The sequence below is a fragment of the Sceloporus undulatus genome, chromosome 6 (genome assembly GCF_019175285.1).
Source record: "Sceloporus undulatus isolate JIND9_A2432 ecotype Alabama chromosome 6, SceUnd_v1.1, whole genome shotgun sequence".
Lineage (NCBI taxonomy): Eukaryota > Metazoa > Chordata > Lepidosauria > Squamata > Phrynosomatidae > Sceloporus > Sceloporus undulatus.
Window position 1 is genome coordinate 25545537 of NC_056527.1, and position 21530 is coordinate 25567066.

Genomic DNA, 21530 nt, shown 5'->3' on the forward strand with positions numbered 1-21530 from the left:
GAAAGAAAAAAAAGCTACTGATTGAAAACATCATTTGATTCCCAACCCCGTATAAGCTAATTTGCATTACGACACTAAGCTTATACAGAAGTAAGCATCATAGAATCCAAAAAAAGCTTACTCTGAAGCAGTGGTGGGCACAGTAGAGCCTATGGAATACACAAAGTCCAAGAGGCCTCTTATTTCAGGCTAGACTTTCCCAGTGTCACTCCCTATAACAAAAATGGAGGGCAAAAATGGGTCACAGAATCAGTAGCTTTGTTTTTAGATACATGAGAAGGTCTTAACCCATCTCAAGTAAAAAAAAAAAACAAAATCAAAACTGAAGTGGCCTTTGAGTTATGGTTGAATTTTGAAAAAAAAAAGTTTAACTTCTCCCCCTAACCTGGTATAGTCCATAGCAGGTGCTGTGGTAAACATTTGACCCCCACTTCAACCTAAGCTACCTACTCCTGATTGAAAGAAAGTACTTTACATTAGTAGCAAACATGTTTCACTAAAAACTATGCTTTATATTTTCAGATGTATTTTCCACATTGGACACAATTCAAGGTATGGACAACGTTCAGTCACCTCTTTTTAAAGTTCTGTTGCCTTTACCCATCCTATTCAACATTTTGTCCACATTTTTTCTATTCGACTGTGAATTCACAGAATTCTTAGATGGGAATTTATACTTCCAACACTTCTTTGATTTTTAAACTGCACTTCAAAGGCTTTTTTTTTCTTTCAGAGAGCCTTATTTTAAATCAGGCCTGGTGAATGGGTGGTCATTCAGGTGTTGAACAATATCCTTATGGTCATTAATCATTGGGTACGCTAGCTAAGCCTTATGGTAGTTGCAGTACAACAACATCTGGAGAGCCACCAGTCATCTTTCTTTCTTTTATCTTCTTTTGTCTTTGCTGTAGAAAGGCCTATGTTATAATTGTCCCCTTAGCATAGATGAATTCATAGTCTGAAGATTTGTTTGTTCTGAAGCAGTTGATGGGCAGTTACAAAGAAGCATATGCACTGGTATTCATGAGGGTCTTCAGAATCAAGTTATCTTTTGCTTTACTTTAGAATGTTTTCAGATTCAAAAATATTACAATCTGGGTCAGATGTTATAGCAAACAGCAGTGGGGTTAAATCAGGAAGCAGATGGTTTTCTTCTTTCCTTTGCTGTTGTACTGAAGAAGAGACTAAGCCCAATGTTGGATATAGACAAAGCTCCATTTGTGTCATTTCAGTTGGATTTCTCAAAATTGTTTCACAGAGACTCATCTAAATAGTTGACTAACTGTATATAGTCCACTGATGGTATTTACAGGTCTTCTAAACCGTGCTTTATCAAGCTAGAAACAAACATTTCAGTTGAGCAATTCTTTCCTTCTTCACCTTTCCTCACTCTCCTCCCTGGTTTGGTGTGCAGATGCTGGCTTGCATTAAGCCACAGTGATCATTTGATGCTGGCTTACTTTCCAGATTTAAATAACACTAAGTCAGGGTCCCCCTGATTTAAATCTACTGGAGAATTCTATCTTAGTAAAGGCTGAGTCCTTGTACCAAAGCTGGGATGCAGCGAGGGAAGGAGGGAATGTTCATGCTACACATCTGTTCTTTACTTCATAAACCATGATTCTTGAAGCCTCCAATGATAATCCAAACTGGGCCATTGATATTGTAGTCCCTTGTCTCAATCCCTCCCACTTCCATCGACCAAACAAAAAAGTGTTTGGTTGATGGAGTATGCTAGGAGTATGGTGTTGAAATAAAAGTTGAGGGAAGATGCTCCACTACATTAGGTTTGTTACAAGGAAGCATATGTGTTCTGCATAATGTATAGTATAAACCTACACATACCTAGTCAACATTATGTATTCTGAAATGTGAAAAGTGTCTATATTTTGACACTCACAGGATAAGCCATTGAATCTCCTATGTGTTTTTAATCATGTCAGGCAAAAACGGTGTATCAAACAATATTCCTCTTGCACACACAGCAAAGAACATAACATACCCAATGAATAATCACAGAAAACAAGGAACACTGAAACACAGGCAAAATTGAAATTTCCAGGGACTTAAGACTCGGCATTTTAGAAGACCATTTTCCAATTCATTAATATCCCAAATTTGGTTTAGTCTGGGAGATTAGGCATCATTCATGTTTTCCTACATTAATTCAGCCTTCTCAATCTAGGAAGCATCATATGAATTAATTTTTTAAAAAATTAGAACTCTTTTTTTCTAGAGATTAAACCTTAAGATGCTGCTTGCATTTTCATCATTTAATCTCTATTGATGTGAAAATTCTTCTTTATTGTATAATGGCACAGATTCATCTCTTTACAAGGACAGAGAAGACATTACAGGGCAGTTCTGACAAGCCAGCCCTTAAGAATTTTTAACACTCTAACAGTTTTATGATTCTTCCTCTACTTGCCCCAAATTTATTATCTTCAGAAGTTAGAAGAATGCATAAAACAGTGAAGTGATGTCAAGTCCAACTAGAAGTGACATTTTTCTTCTTACACCTACAGGTGCAAGATTAAAATCTTGATTTAACCATAATCAAAGACTACAAAATTATTTCTTTCTTAGTTTCAATGAAGAAATTTCCTATATGGAATGCTTGCACACTAAGTGGGTTTGCCAAGGTGACATTAAAAACATTTGATTGTGCAGTGTCTTACAGGGAGAGTTATATTAATTTGGACCTAAAAAAAGATGTAATTGTAAAATTAATTTCTTAGGATCATATAGCTGCAAGATTATAGAAACAAACGTATTGCAATGGAAATAGGATATAAAAAGATATGGGCCAAACAGATAACTATTCACTATGGTAGATTACTAATCCATGTTTTGGCAATTCATAGGATGAAATTATAAATAAAAAGAGTAGAATCTTATGATTTTTCTATTTCTTGTTAGCCCTTTAAATTAGATTAGACAGCTTTTTGGGGTGAAATTGAGTATTTTTCTCTGATAAATAGTTCAAAATCTAGATTGTCTTTTTTCTTTTTTCCCCTTCCCTCCCTCCCTCCTGTCAGGGATGATGGGAGTTGTAGCTCTTCACCTCTGGCTCGAACTCACCACCTGGTTGTGCACCGCTCTGACCAGTTTTGGCCAGTGGTTATAGCTTAGCAGAGTGACAGAGAATAGGCTGAAGACCCTGACAAATTCTCCAAGCCTTCTCACTCTTGCTTCCACAGAAGTCTTCACCCTTCTTCAGGATGCAGCTGGTTCTTGTAGCTTCACCCAAGACACCAGACAACTCAGTAGTCTTATATAAAAGATCTACTTTATTCTACTATATACAGCTCCAAAACTATCCAACTCAACAATACACTACTCCTCTCTCCTACTCTACAATCCACTACTACAACCCACAAAATACATTGGGATTCATAGTCCTTATTATAGTCAATGCATGGTACCACCCACTGTTGTCTGTTTCCACCCAGTAGGTGTGTACACCATTCTCATTGGTTCTCTTGGTTCATCCTACAATTAGTGATTTCATCATCTCAGCCTTGACCACTTAACAATTGTCAGGTGTGTCCAATTATTCACTATGCATTTCTTGTCCTTGGCATTCAGGACTTGTTAATTGTATTACCATTTACACCTGTGTGGTTCTCAATTGGCTTCTGCTGAGTCACCCTGACTCTCACATACATGTTTTATTTCACATACTGTATAACCCATGTTGCTTTTTTCTTGACACCTCCTTCCTTCCTTCCTTCCTTCACCAAGTAGCGTGGCTACCATTTGAGAAAACAACCCCCAACAATATTCATTGTGGACAATTTACATTGTTTTCATGTAAAATATATTGTGGTCACTTTCACAAAATTGCTTTTGAACTAATTAATAAAACCACCCACAAACAAATGTCTGTGGAATATGTATTTGTGGCACCATTTCCCAAATTGTAAATTTATTAATTCAAAGCTGAGATGAAAACATGAGAGAATTTTTCTTTTTCTTTTCTTTTTTTGGTTTTGCACTTGGTTCGGAAGATTACCTGATACGTTTTTGTAAAGGAAAGATGGAAAGATGGATTCACAGCACTGCAATCCATTGCTGCAAAGTTTATACCACAAGGATTAGAAGCAAGCCTTCAAATTACAGCTGTACAGTTGTGGCTGTTAGCTTTCATGACAGTGTGGTGGTGAATCCGTTTGTTGTTTGTGCTGAACATTACAGGAGCTTTCCAAACTGGTAAGCCTATTTTGTGGGTTGAGGTCAGTACTTTCAAATGTACTGGAGCTTAGCTGACCTTAGAACCATTGGCTACTACTGTTTTAATAATGTGCATTGCAAAGAACAGCAGACCTTCTTGAAGCGGATAGGCACATTTTTATGGCATCTTATTGCTGTTTACAAGAGGCAACCTCAGTTGTCTTTCTTCTCTTAAGTTTATACATATCTTTTAAAACAACATACATGGCTGTGATTAACAATAGTTTAAGATTGAGTGAACCTTTTTGGATTTCCTGTGTTCACTGAACATCTCAGGTTAGAATACGAGTTGGAAACTGTCTAGTAATCTCCCATTTTCCTTCTAATATCAGTCATAATGTTCAAGACACTACTCCTGAGTCACAGCATGACAACATATTATGAGTTCAGAACTTGTTGGTGTTCTTCAGACTCAAATAAGCAAACATAATACATACTGAGACACCTCTCATCTTTCATTCCCAGAATCTTCACTTGAGAGCTACACTAATTTTTCCATAAAGGAGGGAATGAGTTTAAATCAATATTAAAACGACCAAGAATCTTGTGGCACCCTAAAGAATATTCCATTTTTTAATATTCCATAAGCTTTAATGTACATCTTGGTAGATGCCTTAAAACTGTGTTATTTCCTGCAGCAGTATCTCCTTTATTATTGTTATTATTATTATTATTAAACTTTATTTCTATAGCGCTGTAATTATACACAGCACTGTACAAAGTCGGTTAGGAGTAAATAAAAGCCTGCCCAAGGCGTACATTCTAAGATAATAACAATTAAAAGAGGAATAGATAAAATTATCATATAGAAAAGAAAAAAACAGATTAAAAACATCAAATATCAAACAAATCACATCACATCAAATATTGTCAGACAGCCAGATGACAATCACAAATTCCCTGAGAACGCTTCCCTAAACCATATGGTTTTCAGCTCAGCCTTAAAGCTGGTTAGGGAAGTGATGAGCCGTGCATGCAGAGGAAGAAGGTTCCAGGAATGAGGGGCAGCAAGAGAGAAGGGACGGATCGTGGACGGGGCAGAGAAGATCCTGGGTTGAGAGAGGAGACTTTGGCTACCAGAACGGAGAGTGCGAGTAGGGATGTAGGGAGATAGAAGATCAGTTAAATAAAGAGGGGCCAGCCCATGCAGGGCTTTAAAGGTGAGTAGCAGAAGTTTGTACCTGATGCGGAAAGGAAAAGGGAGCCAGTGAAGGGAAGACAACAGAGGGGAGGCATGATCATAATGGCGAGCGAGTGAAATAATGCGTGCAGCTGAATGCTGAACAGAAATTAATGGGTGGAGATGAGAGAGGGGAAGCCCTGCCAGGAGGAGGTAACAGTAGTCTAGTCGTGAGACCACCAGGGCATGGACCAGTGTCTTTGCGGTAGAAGCTGAGAGGTATGGACGGATTTTGGCGATATTATAGAGAAAAAATCTACAGACTTTGGCTGTAGTCTGGATCTGAGGGATAAATGACAAAGAGGAGTCAAAGATGAAACCAAGACTACGGGCTTCCTGGACCGGCTGGATCGAGATGTTATTGACTGAAATAGAAAAGGAATAGTGAAGGGTGGGCTTAGGAGGGAAAGCAAGAAGCTCGGTCTTGGACATATTGAGATTCAGACGCCGATGGTGCATCCAGTGGGTGACAGCTGTTAAACAGGATGACACTTGCTGCTCTAGCTCTGGTGAAAGATTAGGGGTGGAAAGGTACAGCTGGGTATCATCGGTGTAAAGATGGTAGGAGAAACCAAAAGAACTGATAAGTTTGCCAAGGGAAAGTGTGTATAAAGAGAACAGAAGGGGACCCAAAACAGAGCCTGAGGAACTCCAACAGATAAGGGGACAGAAGACGAGGTCTGACCACTTGAGACCACTGAAAAAGATCGATCTGACAAGTAAGATGTGAACCAATCGAGAACAAGGCCCGAGAAACCAAGGTCAGAGAGTACATCTATCAGGAGACAGTGGTCCATGGTGTCGAAGGCAGCAGACAGATCGAGTAGGACAAGGATAGAATAAAGGCCATTCGCCTTGGCCAGCAAAAGATCATTTGAGATCTTAGTAAGGGCCGTTTCTGTGGAGTGCCGTGGGCGAAAACCAGACTGGAAGGGATCCAGAATTGAGTTGGTTTCAAGAAACTCAAGACAGCGTGAATAGACAACTCGTTCCAACACCTTAGAGAGAAAAGGAAGGAGAGAGATTGGACGATAGCTAGCCAAGGAAGAGGGGTCAAGAGAGGGTTTTTTTTCAGGATAGGGGAAACTAAGGCATGTTTGAAGACTGAGGGGAAGGAACCCGAAGAGAGAGAGAGATTAAAGATATAGAGGAGGGAGGGTAACAAGGAGGGGGCTATAGAGATTAGAAGACGGGAAGGAATTGGATCAAGAAAGCAGGTGGTGGGTTTTGATGCAGCGAAGAGAGTTCTTCCAAAGAAACAGGAGGAAACACAGAGAGTTTATTAGTAGGAGGGGCGAGGAGATTAATGGTGGGAGCCAAATCATGAGGAGTTAACTCAGAACGAGTGGTAGTGATCTTTGTAATGAAGTAATTGGCGAAGTCGGAGGGAGAAAATAATGGAGAGACGGAGGGAGGAGAGGGTTTTAACAGTGTGTTGAGACAGGAGAACAAGCGCTGCGGGCGCCTCTCGTTGGCGCAGATCAATGATTTAAAGTAGTCTTGTTTGGCTATCGAGAGGGTGTGTGAAAAGGATAAAAGAACAAACTTAAAATGGATAAAGTCGGCCCACTCTCTGGACTTTCTCCAGAGACGTTCGGCTGCTCGAGAGCAGGACCGGAGAAATCTAACAGTGGGAGTGATCCAGGGCTGAGGCCTAGTCGTAGAGGAAGAGGAGGACACGCGCGTAGAAACTGGGGCAAAGCTGTCAAGAGTTGAAGAGAGTAGAATTCAGTAAAGACATAGCTGAGTCAGCAGAGTCCCCAAGATTGAGAGAAGCTAAGGATGAATCCAAGGACTGAGTGAGATGGTTAAGGTTAAGAGAATGAAGATCGCGGAACTGGCGGAGGACAGTATGACGGGGAAGAGGGATGTAGGTAAGAGTAAAGGAAATTAGGTGATGGTCAGATAGTGGGAAATCAGAAGCCAAGTAGTCAGACACGACACACTTGGAGGGGAGAACTAAGTCGAGACAGTGACCAAGGGAATGGGTTGGAGAGTTGGAATTGGGTTGGAGACCGAAGGAAGCTAAGAGAGAGCTGAAGCGAGAGGTTGAGGAATTCTTGGGATCGTCGAGGTGGATGTTAAAGTCACCTAAGATCAGGGAGGGGACAGTATCTGAAAGAAAAATTGTCAACCAAGATTCGAAATCTGTGAAAAACTGAGACGCTGAACCAGGAGGATGATAGATGATGGCAACCCGAAGTTGCAGAGGAAAAAAGAGTCTAATGGAGTGTAATTCAAATGAGGAGAAGGAATAGCTGGGGGGAGGAGAGAGAACCTGAAACTGGCAGGACTTTGATAATAAGATGCCGACCCCCCCTCCGCGACCCTCAGGGTGGCCAGTGTGGGTAAAAGAAAGACCACCAAGAGAAAGGGCAGCAGAGGTAGCGGTATCGTGGGCCGGAAGCCAGGTTTCAGTGAGGGCAAGAAGATTAAATGATTGTGATAGAAAAAGATCATGGATTGCTGCTGCTTTTGGGGCAGCGGAGCGGCAGTTCCAGAGAGCGCAAGAGCGCTTACCCAAATGTTCATGCCATTACTAATGATTCTAATTAAAATGAAGAAAACAAACACACCATTTCTCTGCTCAGTCTGTTATATAGATTAGCATCTCATAGGAATGAATATTTTAATTATTGAAGCCAGATAATTCACTCAAAACATGCTACCATTGAAGGCTACCACAAGGTGAAGTTGCAAATCATGTTTATTTATGTATTTAAAGTATTTATATCTCACCTCCAGGACCCAGAGACAATGTACAACAGGTAAAAATGTTTTAAACAATTTGTTGTGTGCCTTCAAGTCATTTCTGACTTATGGTGATCCTAAGGTGCACTAATAATAATAATAATAATAATAATAATAAGTTTTATTTATAGACCGCTATTCCGCGTTGATCATAGCAGTGTACAAGTAAAAAATTGCAATGACAAATACAAAGTACAATCAAAATATTTTAAAAAGAAAAAAATGATATTAATTTAAAAAGAATGTTGTCTTCCAGGCGAGGCCTGTTGTTGCTGGCCTGCCTCTCTCCCCCTCAAGATGGTGGTCAGGAGGAGGGCTCTTTGTCTTCAGGCCAGGCCTCTCTCCCCCTCAAGATGGTGGTAGGAGGAGGGCACTTGTTTTCAGGCCAGGCCTCTCTCCCCTCAAGATGTGTGTTGGAGAGGGCTCTTTGTCTTCAGGCCAGGCTCTCTCCCCCTCAAGATGGTGGTCAGGAGGAGGGCTCTTGTCTTCAGGCCAGGCCTCTCTCCTCCTCAAGATGGTGGTCAGGGGGGGCTCTTGTCTTCAGGCCAGGCCTCTCTCCCCCTCAAGATGGTGGTCAGGAGGAGGGCACTTTGTCTTCAGGCCAGGCCTCTCTCCCCCTCAAGATGGTGGTCAGGAGGAGGGCTCTTTGTCTTCAGGCCAGGCCTCTCTCCCCCTCAAGATGGTGGTCAGGAGAGGGCTCTTTGTCTTCAGGCCAGGCCTCTCTCCCCCTCAGATGGTGGTCAGGAGGAGGGCTCTTTGTCTTGAGGCCAGCCTCTGTCCCCTCATGGTGGTCAGGAGGAGGGCTCTTTGTCTTGAGGCCAGGCCTCTGTCCCCCACTTATCATGGGGTTTTCTTGGCACCATTTGTTCAGAGGAGTTTTGCCATTGCCTTTTCCTAAAGCTACAGAGGTAATTTTTTAAAAAATAAATTAAAATACTCTTTAAGAACTCTTTAAGTAACAAACTAAAGATATTCCTTATAATAACTTAAAAATGAACAATTAAAGCAGTACTGTTTTAAGTACCAAAGGCCATGAAGACCAATACCATTTTAGTTGTACTCCAAATGCTCAAAACAGAACCAGCTTAATTTCTATTGGCAGGGAGTGATGGTCTTATAGATACCCTGGTCCCAAGCTGTTTAGAGCTCTGCAGGTTAAAATCAGCATGTTACCTTTTATTTTCTCCACATATAAGCAAATCTTGCCACACAGTATGCAAACACCAGACTACAGTTCCTAGATTCCCACAGACAGACTGGCCAAATTCTGGTCTGTAGAGGGAAAGATGTAGATCGCTACTTTTACTATGAATATGTGGAGTGATACCAGGGAGCCATCTCGCACTAATGGCACATCTAGGAGTGTTTGCCTAGTTTCTCTGTCAATAGTCCCTTCTAAAAGGCATTCTATGAAGGGGACAACAAAATCAAACACAGATATCTTTCTCCTCCATTTTAGCTGGTTTATTTGGTTACTTTAGTACTTGCTTGAGCAAATTCAAAGTTATCCATATTCAGGTTGAACCACCTAGTCAATTTTATCTAGCTGTGCAAATTTCTTTTTAATCACAGCCATGCATTTTAACTGCCCAAAATGTATATGGCTAAGCTTCCAGAAGACTCTAGCTCTGAAAATCAAATTCTGAGATTATTCAAGCAAGAATTTTACCCCAAATTTGCATAAATTTTGCCTACACACTACAATACAATCAGCTCTCCACATTTGTGGCTTTAACTATTGCGAATCTGATTATTCGTGGATCTAATTCATATGTTCTCTCTAGGAATCTCTAGTTCCTCCAGAACAGCTCTATGGTCAACCTCTGTCAGAAGTCGCACTGGATGACCTAGCAATTCCTAGAGAGAAGACTTCTCTAGTCATTGATAGGTTCTCCAGCACAATTCTATGGTCAACCTCTGACAGAAACCTAGAGATTCCTAGAGAGGTGTTTTCTTAGGCTAAAAATAGTAGGATTTTTTCCACTTTCACAGGCATCATGAGCCACTAAGCCCAGTGAATGTGGAGAGCCCACTGTACAGTCAATATGCACTGGGCTTTCTATCTTGGATTCTAATAGAATGAAAGTACTATGAATAAATGCACACACATGTTACATATACATTCTTACCAATTTCTGTATCTGTTCACTTGAAATTTCTCCTAATTGACAGTTATCTTTTTTTTACTCCAAAATCTCATTTTTAGATTTAAAATGCCCAGAAATTAATGCCTTTAATAATATAAATCTATTGCTCTGCACCTACAAATTCGTTGTCATGACTCATTTGAATTTAGAGGCAAAATTAAGATCAAGTGCTCCCACAGTATTGATTTTTTGGGGAATGGAAGTACATATATACACGCATACATATACCCACAACGAATACATGTGAAAAAGTTGGAATTCCTTTGATCAAACATTCTTGCTGTTTCATTCCTTCATGTTCTTTACTCGCTTTCCCAGGGAGCTCAAGAAAAGACTTGTTCACAGAATAGCCACACTATTAAGCATTCTTATTTGTTGCACCGTTTCTTTTTTTATTACCAAACAATCGACCATGTCTAGAAATCTCATATAACTCATATTGTGCAATATTAGGTTCATTCTTAAATCAGGAAACTGCCAGACTCCAGCATTTTCACTTTTGCTTCATCCATTTATTAGATATTCTTTCCAGTTTAGCTGGGAAAATAAAGTTTCTATAAATTATGTTGTGTCAGTCTAAATCTAGAAGGTTTATTATCCTTCTCTCCTTCCAAATCTTACAGAGAATCTCTCCTGTCTGATACTCTTCTCTTAGTCTGTCACCTGGTTGGCGAGTTTATTGGTCCTGGGAAATGATATGACACAACCCAGAGGACAGCAGCCTTCTAACCTCCTTATTTCTTTCACTCCCCTCCCTCATAAACTTATTTTCAGATCATTCCTTCTATAGTTTTAAGGATTCCTGTACTATATCTTAAAGATGTCTTCACCTGCCCCCCATCCAGATGTCAGAACTCATTCCAACTGATTTTCAAACCAACAGAGCAAGAATTGTTCCATCACAATAACATGGAAGTAATTTTTTGCAATTTCATTTATGTCTCCTATCAGGGCAACTCTAACTCTTTCCTTTGCAGAGTTCCCAGTACTTGGATGAGCATAAAGCACTAAGTGATACTTTCAAGGGAGATGTTTAGTGTCCTTCCAACAACTCATGCATGATCAGAATTAGCCAAAGCAGATTTTTGATGTGGAAATGCAACTGGATCTGCTATCTCTGTTTCCATATGACCAGAATCAACAGCAATAAAACAACAATATTTTGGCAATGATCAAAGAGTTTACAGAGATCCAGGTACCAAGGCACCTCAGAGAAACCTAAACGAGTAAATAATACAGGGCTGCTACTTTCTTTGTTCAAATTATGGCAGTTCAGCTAGACACTGTGTAGAGTAATTCAACTCCGTGGCCAAACAGCCACTGTCATGAATGACATGGAGAAGACTCTTGTTTTCCTCCATAGCATTTTGGAATCTTGCTAAGGTTTTTAAAAAGAAAAAAAGAAAAAGAAAAAACATTCCAATGCAGACATGTAAAGCAAAACAAACCTTTACAAGGACCTCTCACCTTAGCAACAACAACAACAACAAAAGAAAATATAAGCAATAAGATGTAATTTTTGTTCAGTGGTGAACATCTTTGTCTACTAGCTACTCTACACAAACAGTATTGTGTGCATTACATTGGTACGCAGGTGACAACAAAAGAGATTAAATAGAAATGTGTATCAAAATGTCTTACTGCTGCTTGCCGATGCGTATTGGAGAGGATTCCATGAATCTTCACTTTATCTTTCTCCATTCTGTCTATGTTCACCCATAGATCACGGCTAGTAGAATCAGATGGGCCATAGGTCCGAGAAGTATAATAATTGTGATCCATATCCTCCTGAGGGGAAAAAGCCCTGAACAGTTTAGTCATCAATATGATTTCCAATCTTTTTAAAAAACTGTTTAGAAGTACAAGTTTATTTGTTTCTTGCAGAAACCTATAAAGTTTTATTTCTTCACTGAATAAGTTAAGCTGACTAAAGCAGAAAATGAATCACAGATCTTTTTATTATATGAATACTAAGAGGTCAAAACAGCAACTTTGTTTGTGATAAATTTGATTTTACAACCACAATTTTTACATTTCAAGAACTCAAATAAGAAACTACTACAACTGCAGATATAAATGTTGACTTCTGAGTGACAACTAGTAAATCTTAACTGACAACTTCTGTTTTTTGAGTGTGAAAAGGTTTCTCCCACTCAAAATAGCTTATAAATTGTGTTATTCTGTACATGTTTTGGTTTCAGCATTCTTTATACTGATTTGCATTTTTATTGTAGTTTTGTGAGCTATATAGTCTTCTCTGCCGTGACAGTTAAAGTGGTATCAATCTGGATTATTTCTTCAGTGCAGATATTGCCCTAGTAAAGTTTCCAAACAGTTTGCAAAGGCAGGTCCAAACAGAGTGGGATTGCATTCAATCACCACAGACAGACCTGACTTCCCCAGTAATGGGGCCTACTGTGCAAATACACTCCTGGCCATTATTGAAACCTAGGGATTCAATTTCACATCTGAGTCACAGAGTACTTTCTGAAATTTCCCAGGAAGTGTAACCTTGTCTAACTTTATTTTCTGATATGTCTTTTGACTGACCTTTTGTCTAGATAAAGCTTCAATTTGTTCATCCTCATCCAGACCATTACTGGCAGCAGACAATTGTTAAGTACCAAAACAACTTCCTTGGAGTTATATGGAAAGGTGAGATAAGAGTTGGTTGTCAATATCATACCAGAGACATCCCAAAACTCTGGATAATGGCCTGGTACAGATGTCCTCACAGCAAACTAGGGCTAGATGAGGCTGTGCATTTACATGCCAAGCAGCCCTAGTTCACGAGGAGGCCACCATCATTGCTTGCCCCCGTCTACATGGGCGGCACCATGATGGTGCGAGCATGGCACAGCGCCCAAAATGTGCTGGCCGGAGGTGACACGATTGGGGCGTGTGAATGTGCCAATCGCACCCCTTCCAGGAAGCTGCTGTCGGCAGCTTGTTTTTGCTCCCAAGAGGAAGTGCATTGTTGTTGCGCCTTTTGGTTGCTGTGGCAATGATGTGGGACAAAAACAGGTAGCACAGACCTGTTTGTCTGTCGAGTCCCAGTATTTCTCAAAAGTTTCAGGAAATTGTCAAAATAGCAAGACCTTGCCTAAGAAAGGGACACTGGAGACTGCTTGCTAATTCTCCAATACAATGGGTGCAAGGGGCTCATTCACGCTATAATTTAACCAGCCTTGTTTGTGCTCAAACTGATTTCACCCCCAAGTGTATTCGGGCTGAATCAGGATGAGCTCATACAGGCTCATCTGACCCAGTTCATTTGAAAATGGTTCTTTTAGCATGTTGTTTCAAAAGACGCAGGTTGCCCCAAATGTGAATGTGCTGTCGATCAGAGGGTGGGCAGAGGGGTGGAACACCTCTGCCCCAAATGTCTTGCTAAATGGCCCTCCCCCCCAGCATTCACGGTGGTTCCTTGGAGCTCTTTTTGATTTGAAATTTTCCATGCTGTCAAAGTGGTCCCTCACAGTGCAGCTGTTTTCCACTCCTGCTGGTGAATTGGTTCCTTTTTCCCTGTAGGGAAGAGGTCGGCGAAGCTGGGGGGGAGGTTACTTCGGGGGCATGGTGCGGTGTGTTGTTTTTTAAAAAAAACTTTGATAGCTCCTTCACACTGTCACAATTGTGTGGGTTCACAGGGATGGGGAGTCTTGGGTGCAGTGTGTGTGTGTGTGGGGGGGTCAGGCTTCAGTCCAACTCCACAGGCTGAAAAACTTTAGGAAGAAGGTCAGTCTGATGCAATATTCTTACTTACAAGCATGCTTACCTGACTCACCAGATGCTCATGGACTTCAGATTGGTGTTTGCTGGAGCTTTCTGTTACTGGTAAGGTTGGGAGGGTGGGCAGGGTTTACTAGTTACATAATGGCCGGTTACAGACCGGCGTTTTAGTGCGTGACGAGCACGCACTAGGGTTACAAAAGGGCGGTGCTTCCGCACCGCCCTAACCCTAGTGCGTGCTCGTCACGCACTAAACGGCGGCGGCCCTTCCATACGGCCGCCGCCGTGAGGACGTGACTGCTGCGCCGCCTCTAGACGGGGCAGCACGGACGTGACGTCCTCAATCCGCGGCAGGGCGCCTAGGGCGCCCTTTCCGCGGACCAGGAAGGAGCTCCGTTTCGGAGCTCCTTCCTGGTCTGCGGCGCTGCTTTGCTTCGCTGGGCGCAGCCTTCAGACAGCTGCGCCCAGCGAAGCAAGGGAGAAAGGGGCCAAGCGGCTCCTTTCTCCCCCTCCCCGCCGCCGCGGGGTGTCCTTGGGGCTTGAAGCCCCAAGGACACCCCTTTTCAGGCAGCAGGGAAGCGGCGTTTTGCTGCTTCCCCGCAGCCTGAAAAGCGGCGGATCGGGGCCTCAGCAGCTGCCAGTATAGCCACTGAAGCCCCGATACTCCGGGGAAAGGGGCGGGTCCAGACCGTCCCAAATGGGCAGTCTATAACCCGCCAAAGTATGCTCAGTTAAACATTTTGGCTGCCTTAGGTTGAAGTGGGAAGATGACAGCTGGGCTGTTTAACATCTGGTCACCTCAGCATAGTGTGCATCCCTGCCCCATATGTGTTGCTTTACTGGTCCTTCTTGGTTGGCCTCATGAAAACTATTAAAACCCTCTTTCAGTTCCACCTTCTTCCCAGTCTGTCTACTTGGTGATGACCATTGTTGACAATGCCTCTGCTTTAGCACCACCTGTAATGTTCTCAAAAGAGAATGGGCAAGTGATGCATCAAAAACTGTTCTTTCTGAACTAGTATCAAGAAGTGTTGCTGTTATGCTCAAGAACTGTCATAGATGTGCAACTACTGACAATCAATAGTTCTTCTCAGTGTCATTAAAATGACATCTGAAGTTCTTCAGAGGACAGAAATTAAACTAAACAAAGCCTAACTAATCTGTACAGCAACTCATGTCAATATATAGCTCTGTATTTCGTCCTTTTTGTTCTGTTTGTAAAAACAAAGACCCATAGGGGAAATCAACCACATACAAGTCTCTTTTTCCAAATCTGATCAGCTTACTCAAAATGCTTCAATAATCACATTAAGCCTCAATAGATTATAGCAGAGAGATACACAACTATCCATCTGTTTTCAATTTCAATTTCAACTTGTTTTCAATATCTAGTAAGGGATCAAAGGATATTATATTCTGCTTATATTTGCTGGAACTTAAATGCCCATATTACCAATGTACAGATATAAACTTAAGTTAAATGGATTGCTTTATAAAAAGCATCCTTTAAATGACACCTTGATTCATGCTTTCCTTTTAACAACTAGCAAATCAAAGACTTTAATTACAGGCTCTAGTTCGTCAATCTAGCTTAGATGGGCATGTCTGTAATTCTTTATAAATAGTGACTCTGTTTTTGGATAAGCAACATCAGATTCTGTTACAATTTAAGCATCATAGATTCATGTTTTATTGCAAAAGGAATGCAACTTCTTTAATAAATATTGTATGAGAAATTTTCTATGCTTCTATTGAGGACTGCATTTCCGCAAGAGTTAAAATGTTCCATGGGGGTCCCAAAGTGAGCAATGGGCAGGACCAGAGTTAGAAGTGGGCAGGGGCACCCCTTTTCTATCAAGGTATTTTTCCACCATGTACCCCTTCCCTTTCCCTTTTCATCCCTGTCCATTGAGATGTCAAGGGAGGGGGAAAATTACTTCTGAAAGAGGTGTGACCTGAGTGCTTATAAACAATGTCTGAAATTAGGCAGAGGGTCCTAGATTGACCAAAATCCATTAATCAAATAACAACCAACGTGCTTATTTTACTAATATTCATAGAGCATGTTTCTTCATAACAGGAGAGGTGTTCCTGTAAATTACTCTGTATTACTACAAAGTTTCATTTTTAAAAAATCTTTACATATTAGAAAATTTCCATGAACAGATCTGTATTTTCAAAAATAATTTTATAATTTCTACTGGTGGATTTATGTCTTGCCAGCATACAGTGACTAGATTTATAGACATCTTAGAAAGATCTCAGAGAAGTGAAGCTGAATACTGTCAAGCTTTTTTTAACATTGCCCTCTGAGAGACAGGCATGTAACACTACACTTTTTAATAAACAATTGAAGACAATTCAGAAAGGTTTGAGGCAGGATGAAAAATTCAACCTCCTCCCAACCAAAACCAAGAATGTTTGTGACAAGAAAAAAACTATTAAAAATATATTGGCTGCATGGATTCCTTATGGCCAACTGCTTTATTGTGGACCTTTACAGTGGTGTAGTCTTATGGAGAAAATGTATTATTTAAACATTTTCCTTGTCTGATATTTCCCAGCTGCTGGTTAAAAAAAAAAAACCAAACAAGCAAAACCACATAAATCAAAATTAGCCCTTGAAAGGGTATCCAAATATGAATGGATTGGAAGAAAACTTCAAGGTGCTTGAGCTTTGAGGACACTAAATTCTACACTTGTACAACATTTGCAACACTTTCTCTCTCTCTGTGTGTGACTTGGTTGAACAAACATTGTCTGGGTAGTATAAATCACAACACCCCCCAGGATTCATCTTAAAAATTGGATGGAACATAAAGTAGGAAAGCAAAAAAAATATGTCAAGCCATTTAATACTGACCAAACCATTATCCTGAATGGCTCATATAAGAGGTCAAAACATACAATGAAATATTTGGATGCTGGTTTGATGAACTCCATTAAGAACTGGGGTTCTTTATTGTGTCTAGGGCTGCATCTACACCACTTTAATTGGCATGGCTCAATGCTATGAAATTCTAGGAAATGTAGTTTTGTGAAACATTTAGCTTTCTCTTTCAGAGACCCCTGGTGCCTCAACAAACTACAGTTCCCAAAATTCCACAGCACTGAGCCATGCCAATTCTAGTGGTGCCAAACTGGATTTTTCCTCCAGTGCGGATGCAGCCTAAATTTAATATTCCAAAAATTATCAACTACAAATCCATCAAGAGAGCATGGTAATGGTCTAGGTCCACTGTAAACGTTATCTTTAGCAGGCCTAAATGAAGCATAAGGAACAAATATTCTGATGAGAGCTGGATCCCATGATTGGGAAACTGTTAGGGTAAGGTGAAGATACCTGGCCTTATCAGGTCACACAGAATCCATAAAATGTCCTGCTTCAGACAGGAGCCATCAATGTGTACTGGACAAGCATGGCAAGAGTTCAGACTAGGTAACCAATGGTCAGAGCCATAGGCAACTCATTACAAACCAAGCAAACCACAAAGAAATCTTGGTAGACTGGCCCAGCAGTAATCAGACATTCAGCAGTACTGCAATAAAGTATATTTCTTAGGATCTGCTCCCTCAAAGGAAAACTATCCAGACAGAAAAAGTCATGCCCTGTTACAAAGGTGCTGGCTCCTAGATGCAGTATAACAGAAGGGATGTCTCCCATGCTAGTTTTTAAGATGAGTCTAAGACACTGAAGAAATAATGTATTCTGACAGTACTTTAACTGTCATGGCTCAATGCTATGAAATTTTAGGACTTGTAGTTTGTTGTGGCACCAGAGTTCTGACAGAGGTGGCAAAATATCTCACAAAACTACAAATCCCAGAATTCAATGGCATTGATCCACAGCAGTTAAAATAACTGCATTATTTCTGCAATGCAGATGCAAAGTCAAAAAAAGGAGGCAGAGATTCTTCTCAGGAAAAGAATGTGGAGATGGAGAGAGCCTGGGAAGCTGGCAGGTTCCCTTCTACCAGATTCTGCGGCAGTTGCTTTCAAGGTTCTTGAAAAGCGTCTGAATTAAACCCTCCCAACCTCCATGTCTCCTGATCCTGTCCTTAATAGTCAGATGCCCTATAAGGACGTAAGGAAATAAGTTGCCAGATTGCTAGTCGCTCTTCCCATTTCCATCTTTTTAACTATCTTCTAAAAACTGAAAATCTTTTGACTGGAGTGACATAGCTGGAACATGTTGCTTTACACAGGTGAAATGTTTTCTGCTATTACATTGCTGCCTCTTGCAATCATCATTATTTATAGGGATGGGGAGTGAGGTGAGGAGCATATGTTGTCAGACTCTAACTCCCAGGATCCCTCTGCGCTGGCAAGGCTGTGGGACTTGCAGTCCCAACATGTTTTTCATCCCTAAATGACTTCATTTAAAAGCAGGGGAATGCACCAGTTATCATGCCCTGGGGTGGATCAAAACTTTATTCATACAACAAAAGACCCACTGAAACCAATTATTCACAACCAAATTCCCATTAATTCCAGTATGAATGGTCTCTCCCAATTGGAAAACTGCAATGTAGTGAAAAATTCTACTTTTATATATATGCCTTGAGGACAACTATACCACCAGGGTTTTATGAAGATATGAAAGTTTAGATCCAACCTATTGATTTAAAAATCTATACAGTGTTACTCTTATTAACCAGTTGGAGCTCTCAAAGTAGCTTAGGAGAAAATTATACAAATGTACAATAAGACATCAATAATAATAATAATAATAATAATAATAATAATAATAATAATAATAATTTATTTATATCCCGCCCAATCACGTAGAAACCCAGAGCAGGTGTGTTTTGAAGATAGTGGGTTGGAGAGAGAAGTTGGTATGTTAGTTTGGAGAGTTTGGTGAGTGTGGATAAAAGGAGACATTAAAAAACTGGACCCTAGAAACTGAGTATTCTGAAAAGAAAATATGAATATTACTGTATCTTGATGACTTTGAATGAAATTAATCATGCAGTCTCACCACGGGACCTCATATTGAACTTACATTGAACACCTGGAGTGAGTAAAATACCCCAGTGTATTCTCTTCAAGGGTCAAGGGCACACAGTTAAACATCCAGTAAATCACCCCATTAGAAATTATAGCATAAGCCCTTCTATGCTTTCCCTGATCACCCAAGCAGTAATCTTGTCTAAACACAATAGTCTTCTGATTGCTTTGCATCTATAGTTCGAAGCCCAAGTTGCACAACCCATAAAATTGATGCTGTAAGAAACCTGTTTCCCTATAATTGCTGGATACAAATTTGATTTAATGGTTCTCCCCAATGGGAAGACTGCTGTGTAGTTTTACATATGCCTTGTGAACAACTGTGCCACCAGGGTTTTCTGAGAATATGAAACACTTCTGCTTCATTTTTCATGGAGACTTCTCTTCTATTGTATATCTAAAATTAATTTCACACTGTTTTAAGCAAGAGTGCTGCATGATGGTCCACAAACATAAAAATGAATTCTATGTCTGATTTCATTTTCCAGTAGTGAATGTGATGGAAATGAATAAGAGCTGTGCATTTTTTGTAGCTTTGTCAATGGTATAGGACCACAGCATCAAAGTTAAACAAAACATAATGGAAAAGTATTTCTGCGTTGAATATACATTACAGACAGACAGAGAAGAGGACTTCAAGGATTACATGGTAACACTGAGACTATAATGGTCTCTATAAACAGACGTATACAGTACTTGATGCCATGCATACTGTATGTAGAGATTTGCACAATCTATCCAAATCTGAGAGTAATATTCCCACTTCCATTCACTGATGTGGATTTTTTGGAAAATTATTAACTTGTTTTTTTTTTTCCTCCAGAAAAATATTGGAAAACCTTGTTGGGTAAAATATTCTTTTAAGATGTTATAAAATAATTATATGATTGTAAACGGTGAGGAATACCCGGTGTCAACCCCTTGTGATTAGTAATGTACATAAGGACTCTGAAACCCAGAGCAGGTGTGTTTTGGAGAGAGAAGTTGGTATGTTAGTTTGGAGAGTGTGGATTGTAATATAACAGACAGTATATGTTGACAGAAGTCAGAGTTTTTGTTGTATGTATTTTGTACATATTGCAACTGGAAGATAAAAGTCTCCAATGACTTTGGAAGAAGTCAACAATGTCTGTGCCTCATTTCAGGTTGGTCAGTGCCTTGTTGCCCAGTACTGCACACTGGGTTGTGCTTCTGCACTCTGCTGTGTGAGAGCTACTGCTGAGGTCAAGCACCTCAGACAATGTTGGAAGTTGGCACCTCTGTTTGGGGCTAGTTTTTGTTTGTTTTTGTCACAGCACACTTGGAGTACACAGAGGAGAGCCAACATTTTTCAGTGACCTAAACAGAGCATGTTATTGTTGTGTGCCTTCAAGTTGTTTTTGACTTATGGTGACCCTAATGTGAGCTTATCATTGGGCTTTCATGGCAAGATTTGTTCAGAGGGGTTGGCCATTGCCTTCTGCTGAAGCAAAGACAGTGTGGCTAGCTTAAGGTCACCCAGTGGGTTTTCATAGCCAAGTGGTTATGCAAACCCTGATCACCAGTCATAGTCCAGTATTCAAACCACTACACGATGCTGACTCTCATGCATGGCCTGATTTAATGAGAACATAGAATACAATGTTTAACCACTGTGCCTTTTAGTCCAGTACTGTCAACTCTAACTGGCAGCAGCTCTCCATGGTTTTGAACAGTATTCTTTTGTAGCCCAACTTGGAAATTCCTAGCATATCCTCATGGTTTACCATCCAAGTACAGCTATACCTCAGTTAAAGATGTGTTCCTGGGCATTACTTCTTTAACAGAAAGTTTGGTGCTAGAGGTACGAATAACATGGAAAAACAGGCATAGGTTCCTATACCACAGCAAAGAAGAACAGTCAACAGGTTTCTGCAAATATTTTATCTACAGTCTAACAATATGCACAACAGGTCAAGGTATACCTTCCATATATAAACTACAGTAAGACATTTTGAACTTTCTAGAGACCACCTGAAGGCTTCTTCCACAATGCATCCAGACATGATTTATAGTTTCCATTTTGTGCTCAAATGTATAGATTTATGCTCGTTAAAAAACATGCTGGGGGTTGCAAGTGACACAGGTTATCTGCTTTCTCCTTTTCTATCTTGCTGTTCATGAACACTCAGTAAGGGATTCTGGAAGCAGCTGCTATTTACCTGCCTGCTGTAGTCAAGCACATACTGCTACAATAGACTGACTAGAGTAGAATCTCATTGTTTTCCAGCTCATGATTTATTGCCTAGCTTACTGAATACATGCTGCTGCAATGAAACTGAAAATCACTAGCAAACCTGACCACTTTGCCAGTCATTCCAGATATTCATGAGCAAGTTAAAAAGCAATGTTTTCCTTGTAGATCTCTGACAGCTCTCATAGTTCACAATCCTCCACTGCAAAAAGAGATCTTACTTCCCACTCTGTACCCTATTTTCAGTGAATAAGAGGATTTCTTTTAT

At 40.4% G+C, this 21530-nt stretch overlaps 1 protein-coding gene across 1 annotated transcript in view; it reads right to left on the bottom strand.

Moving 5' to 3' along the window:
• The window catches only part of PLXDC2 (plexin domain containing 2), a 284011-nt gene that overhangs the window by 97304 nt on the left and 165177 nt on the right, over nucleotides 1-21530 (bottom strand). The window contains exon 3 of the mRNA XM_042475224.1: nucleotides 11953-12099. Within this exon, the coding sequence (XP_042331158.1) occupies nucleotides 11953-12099 (147 nt within the window). The remainder of the gene's footprint in view (nucleotides 1-11952; nucleotides 12100-21530) is intronic.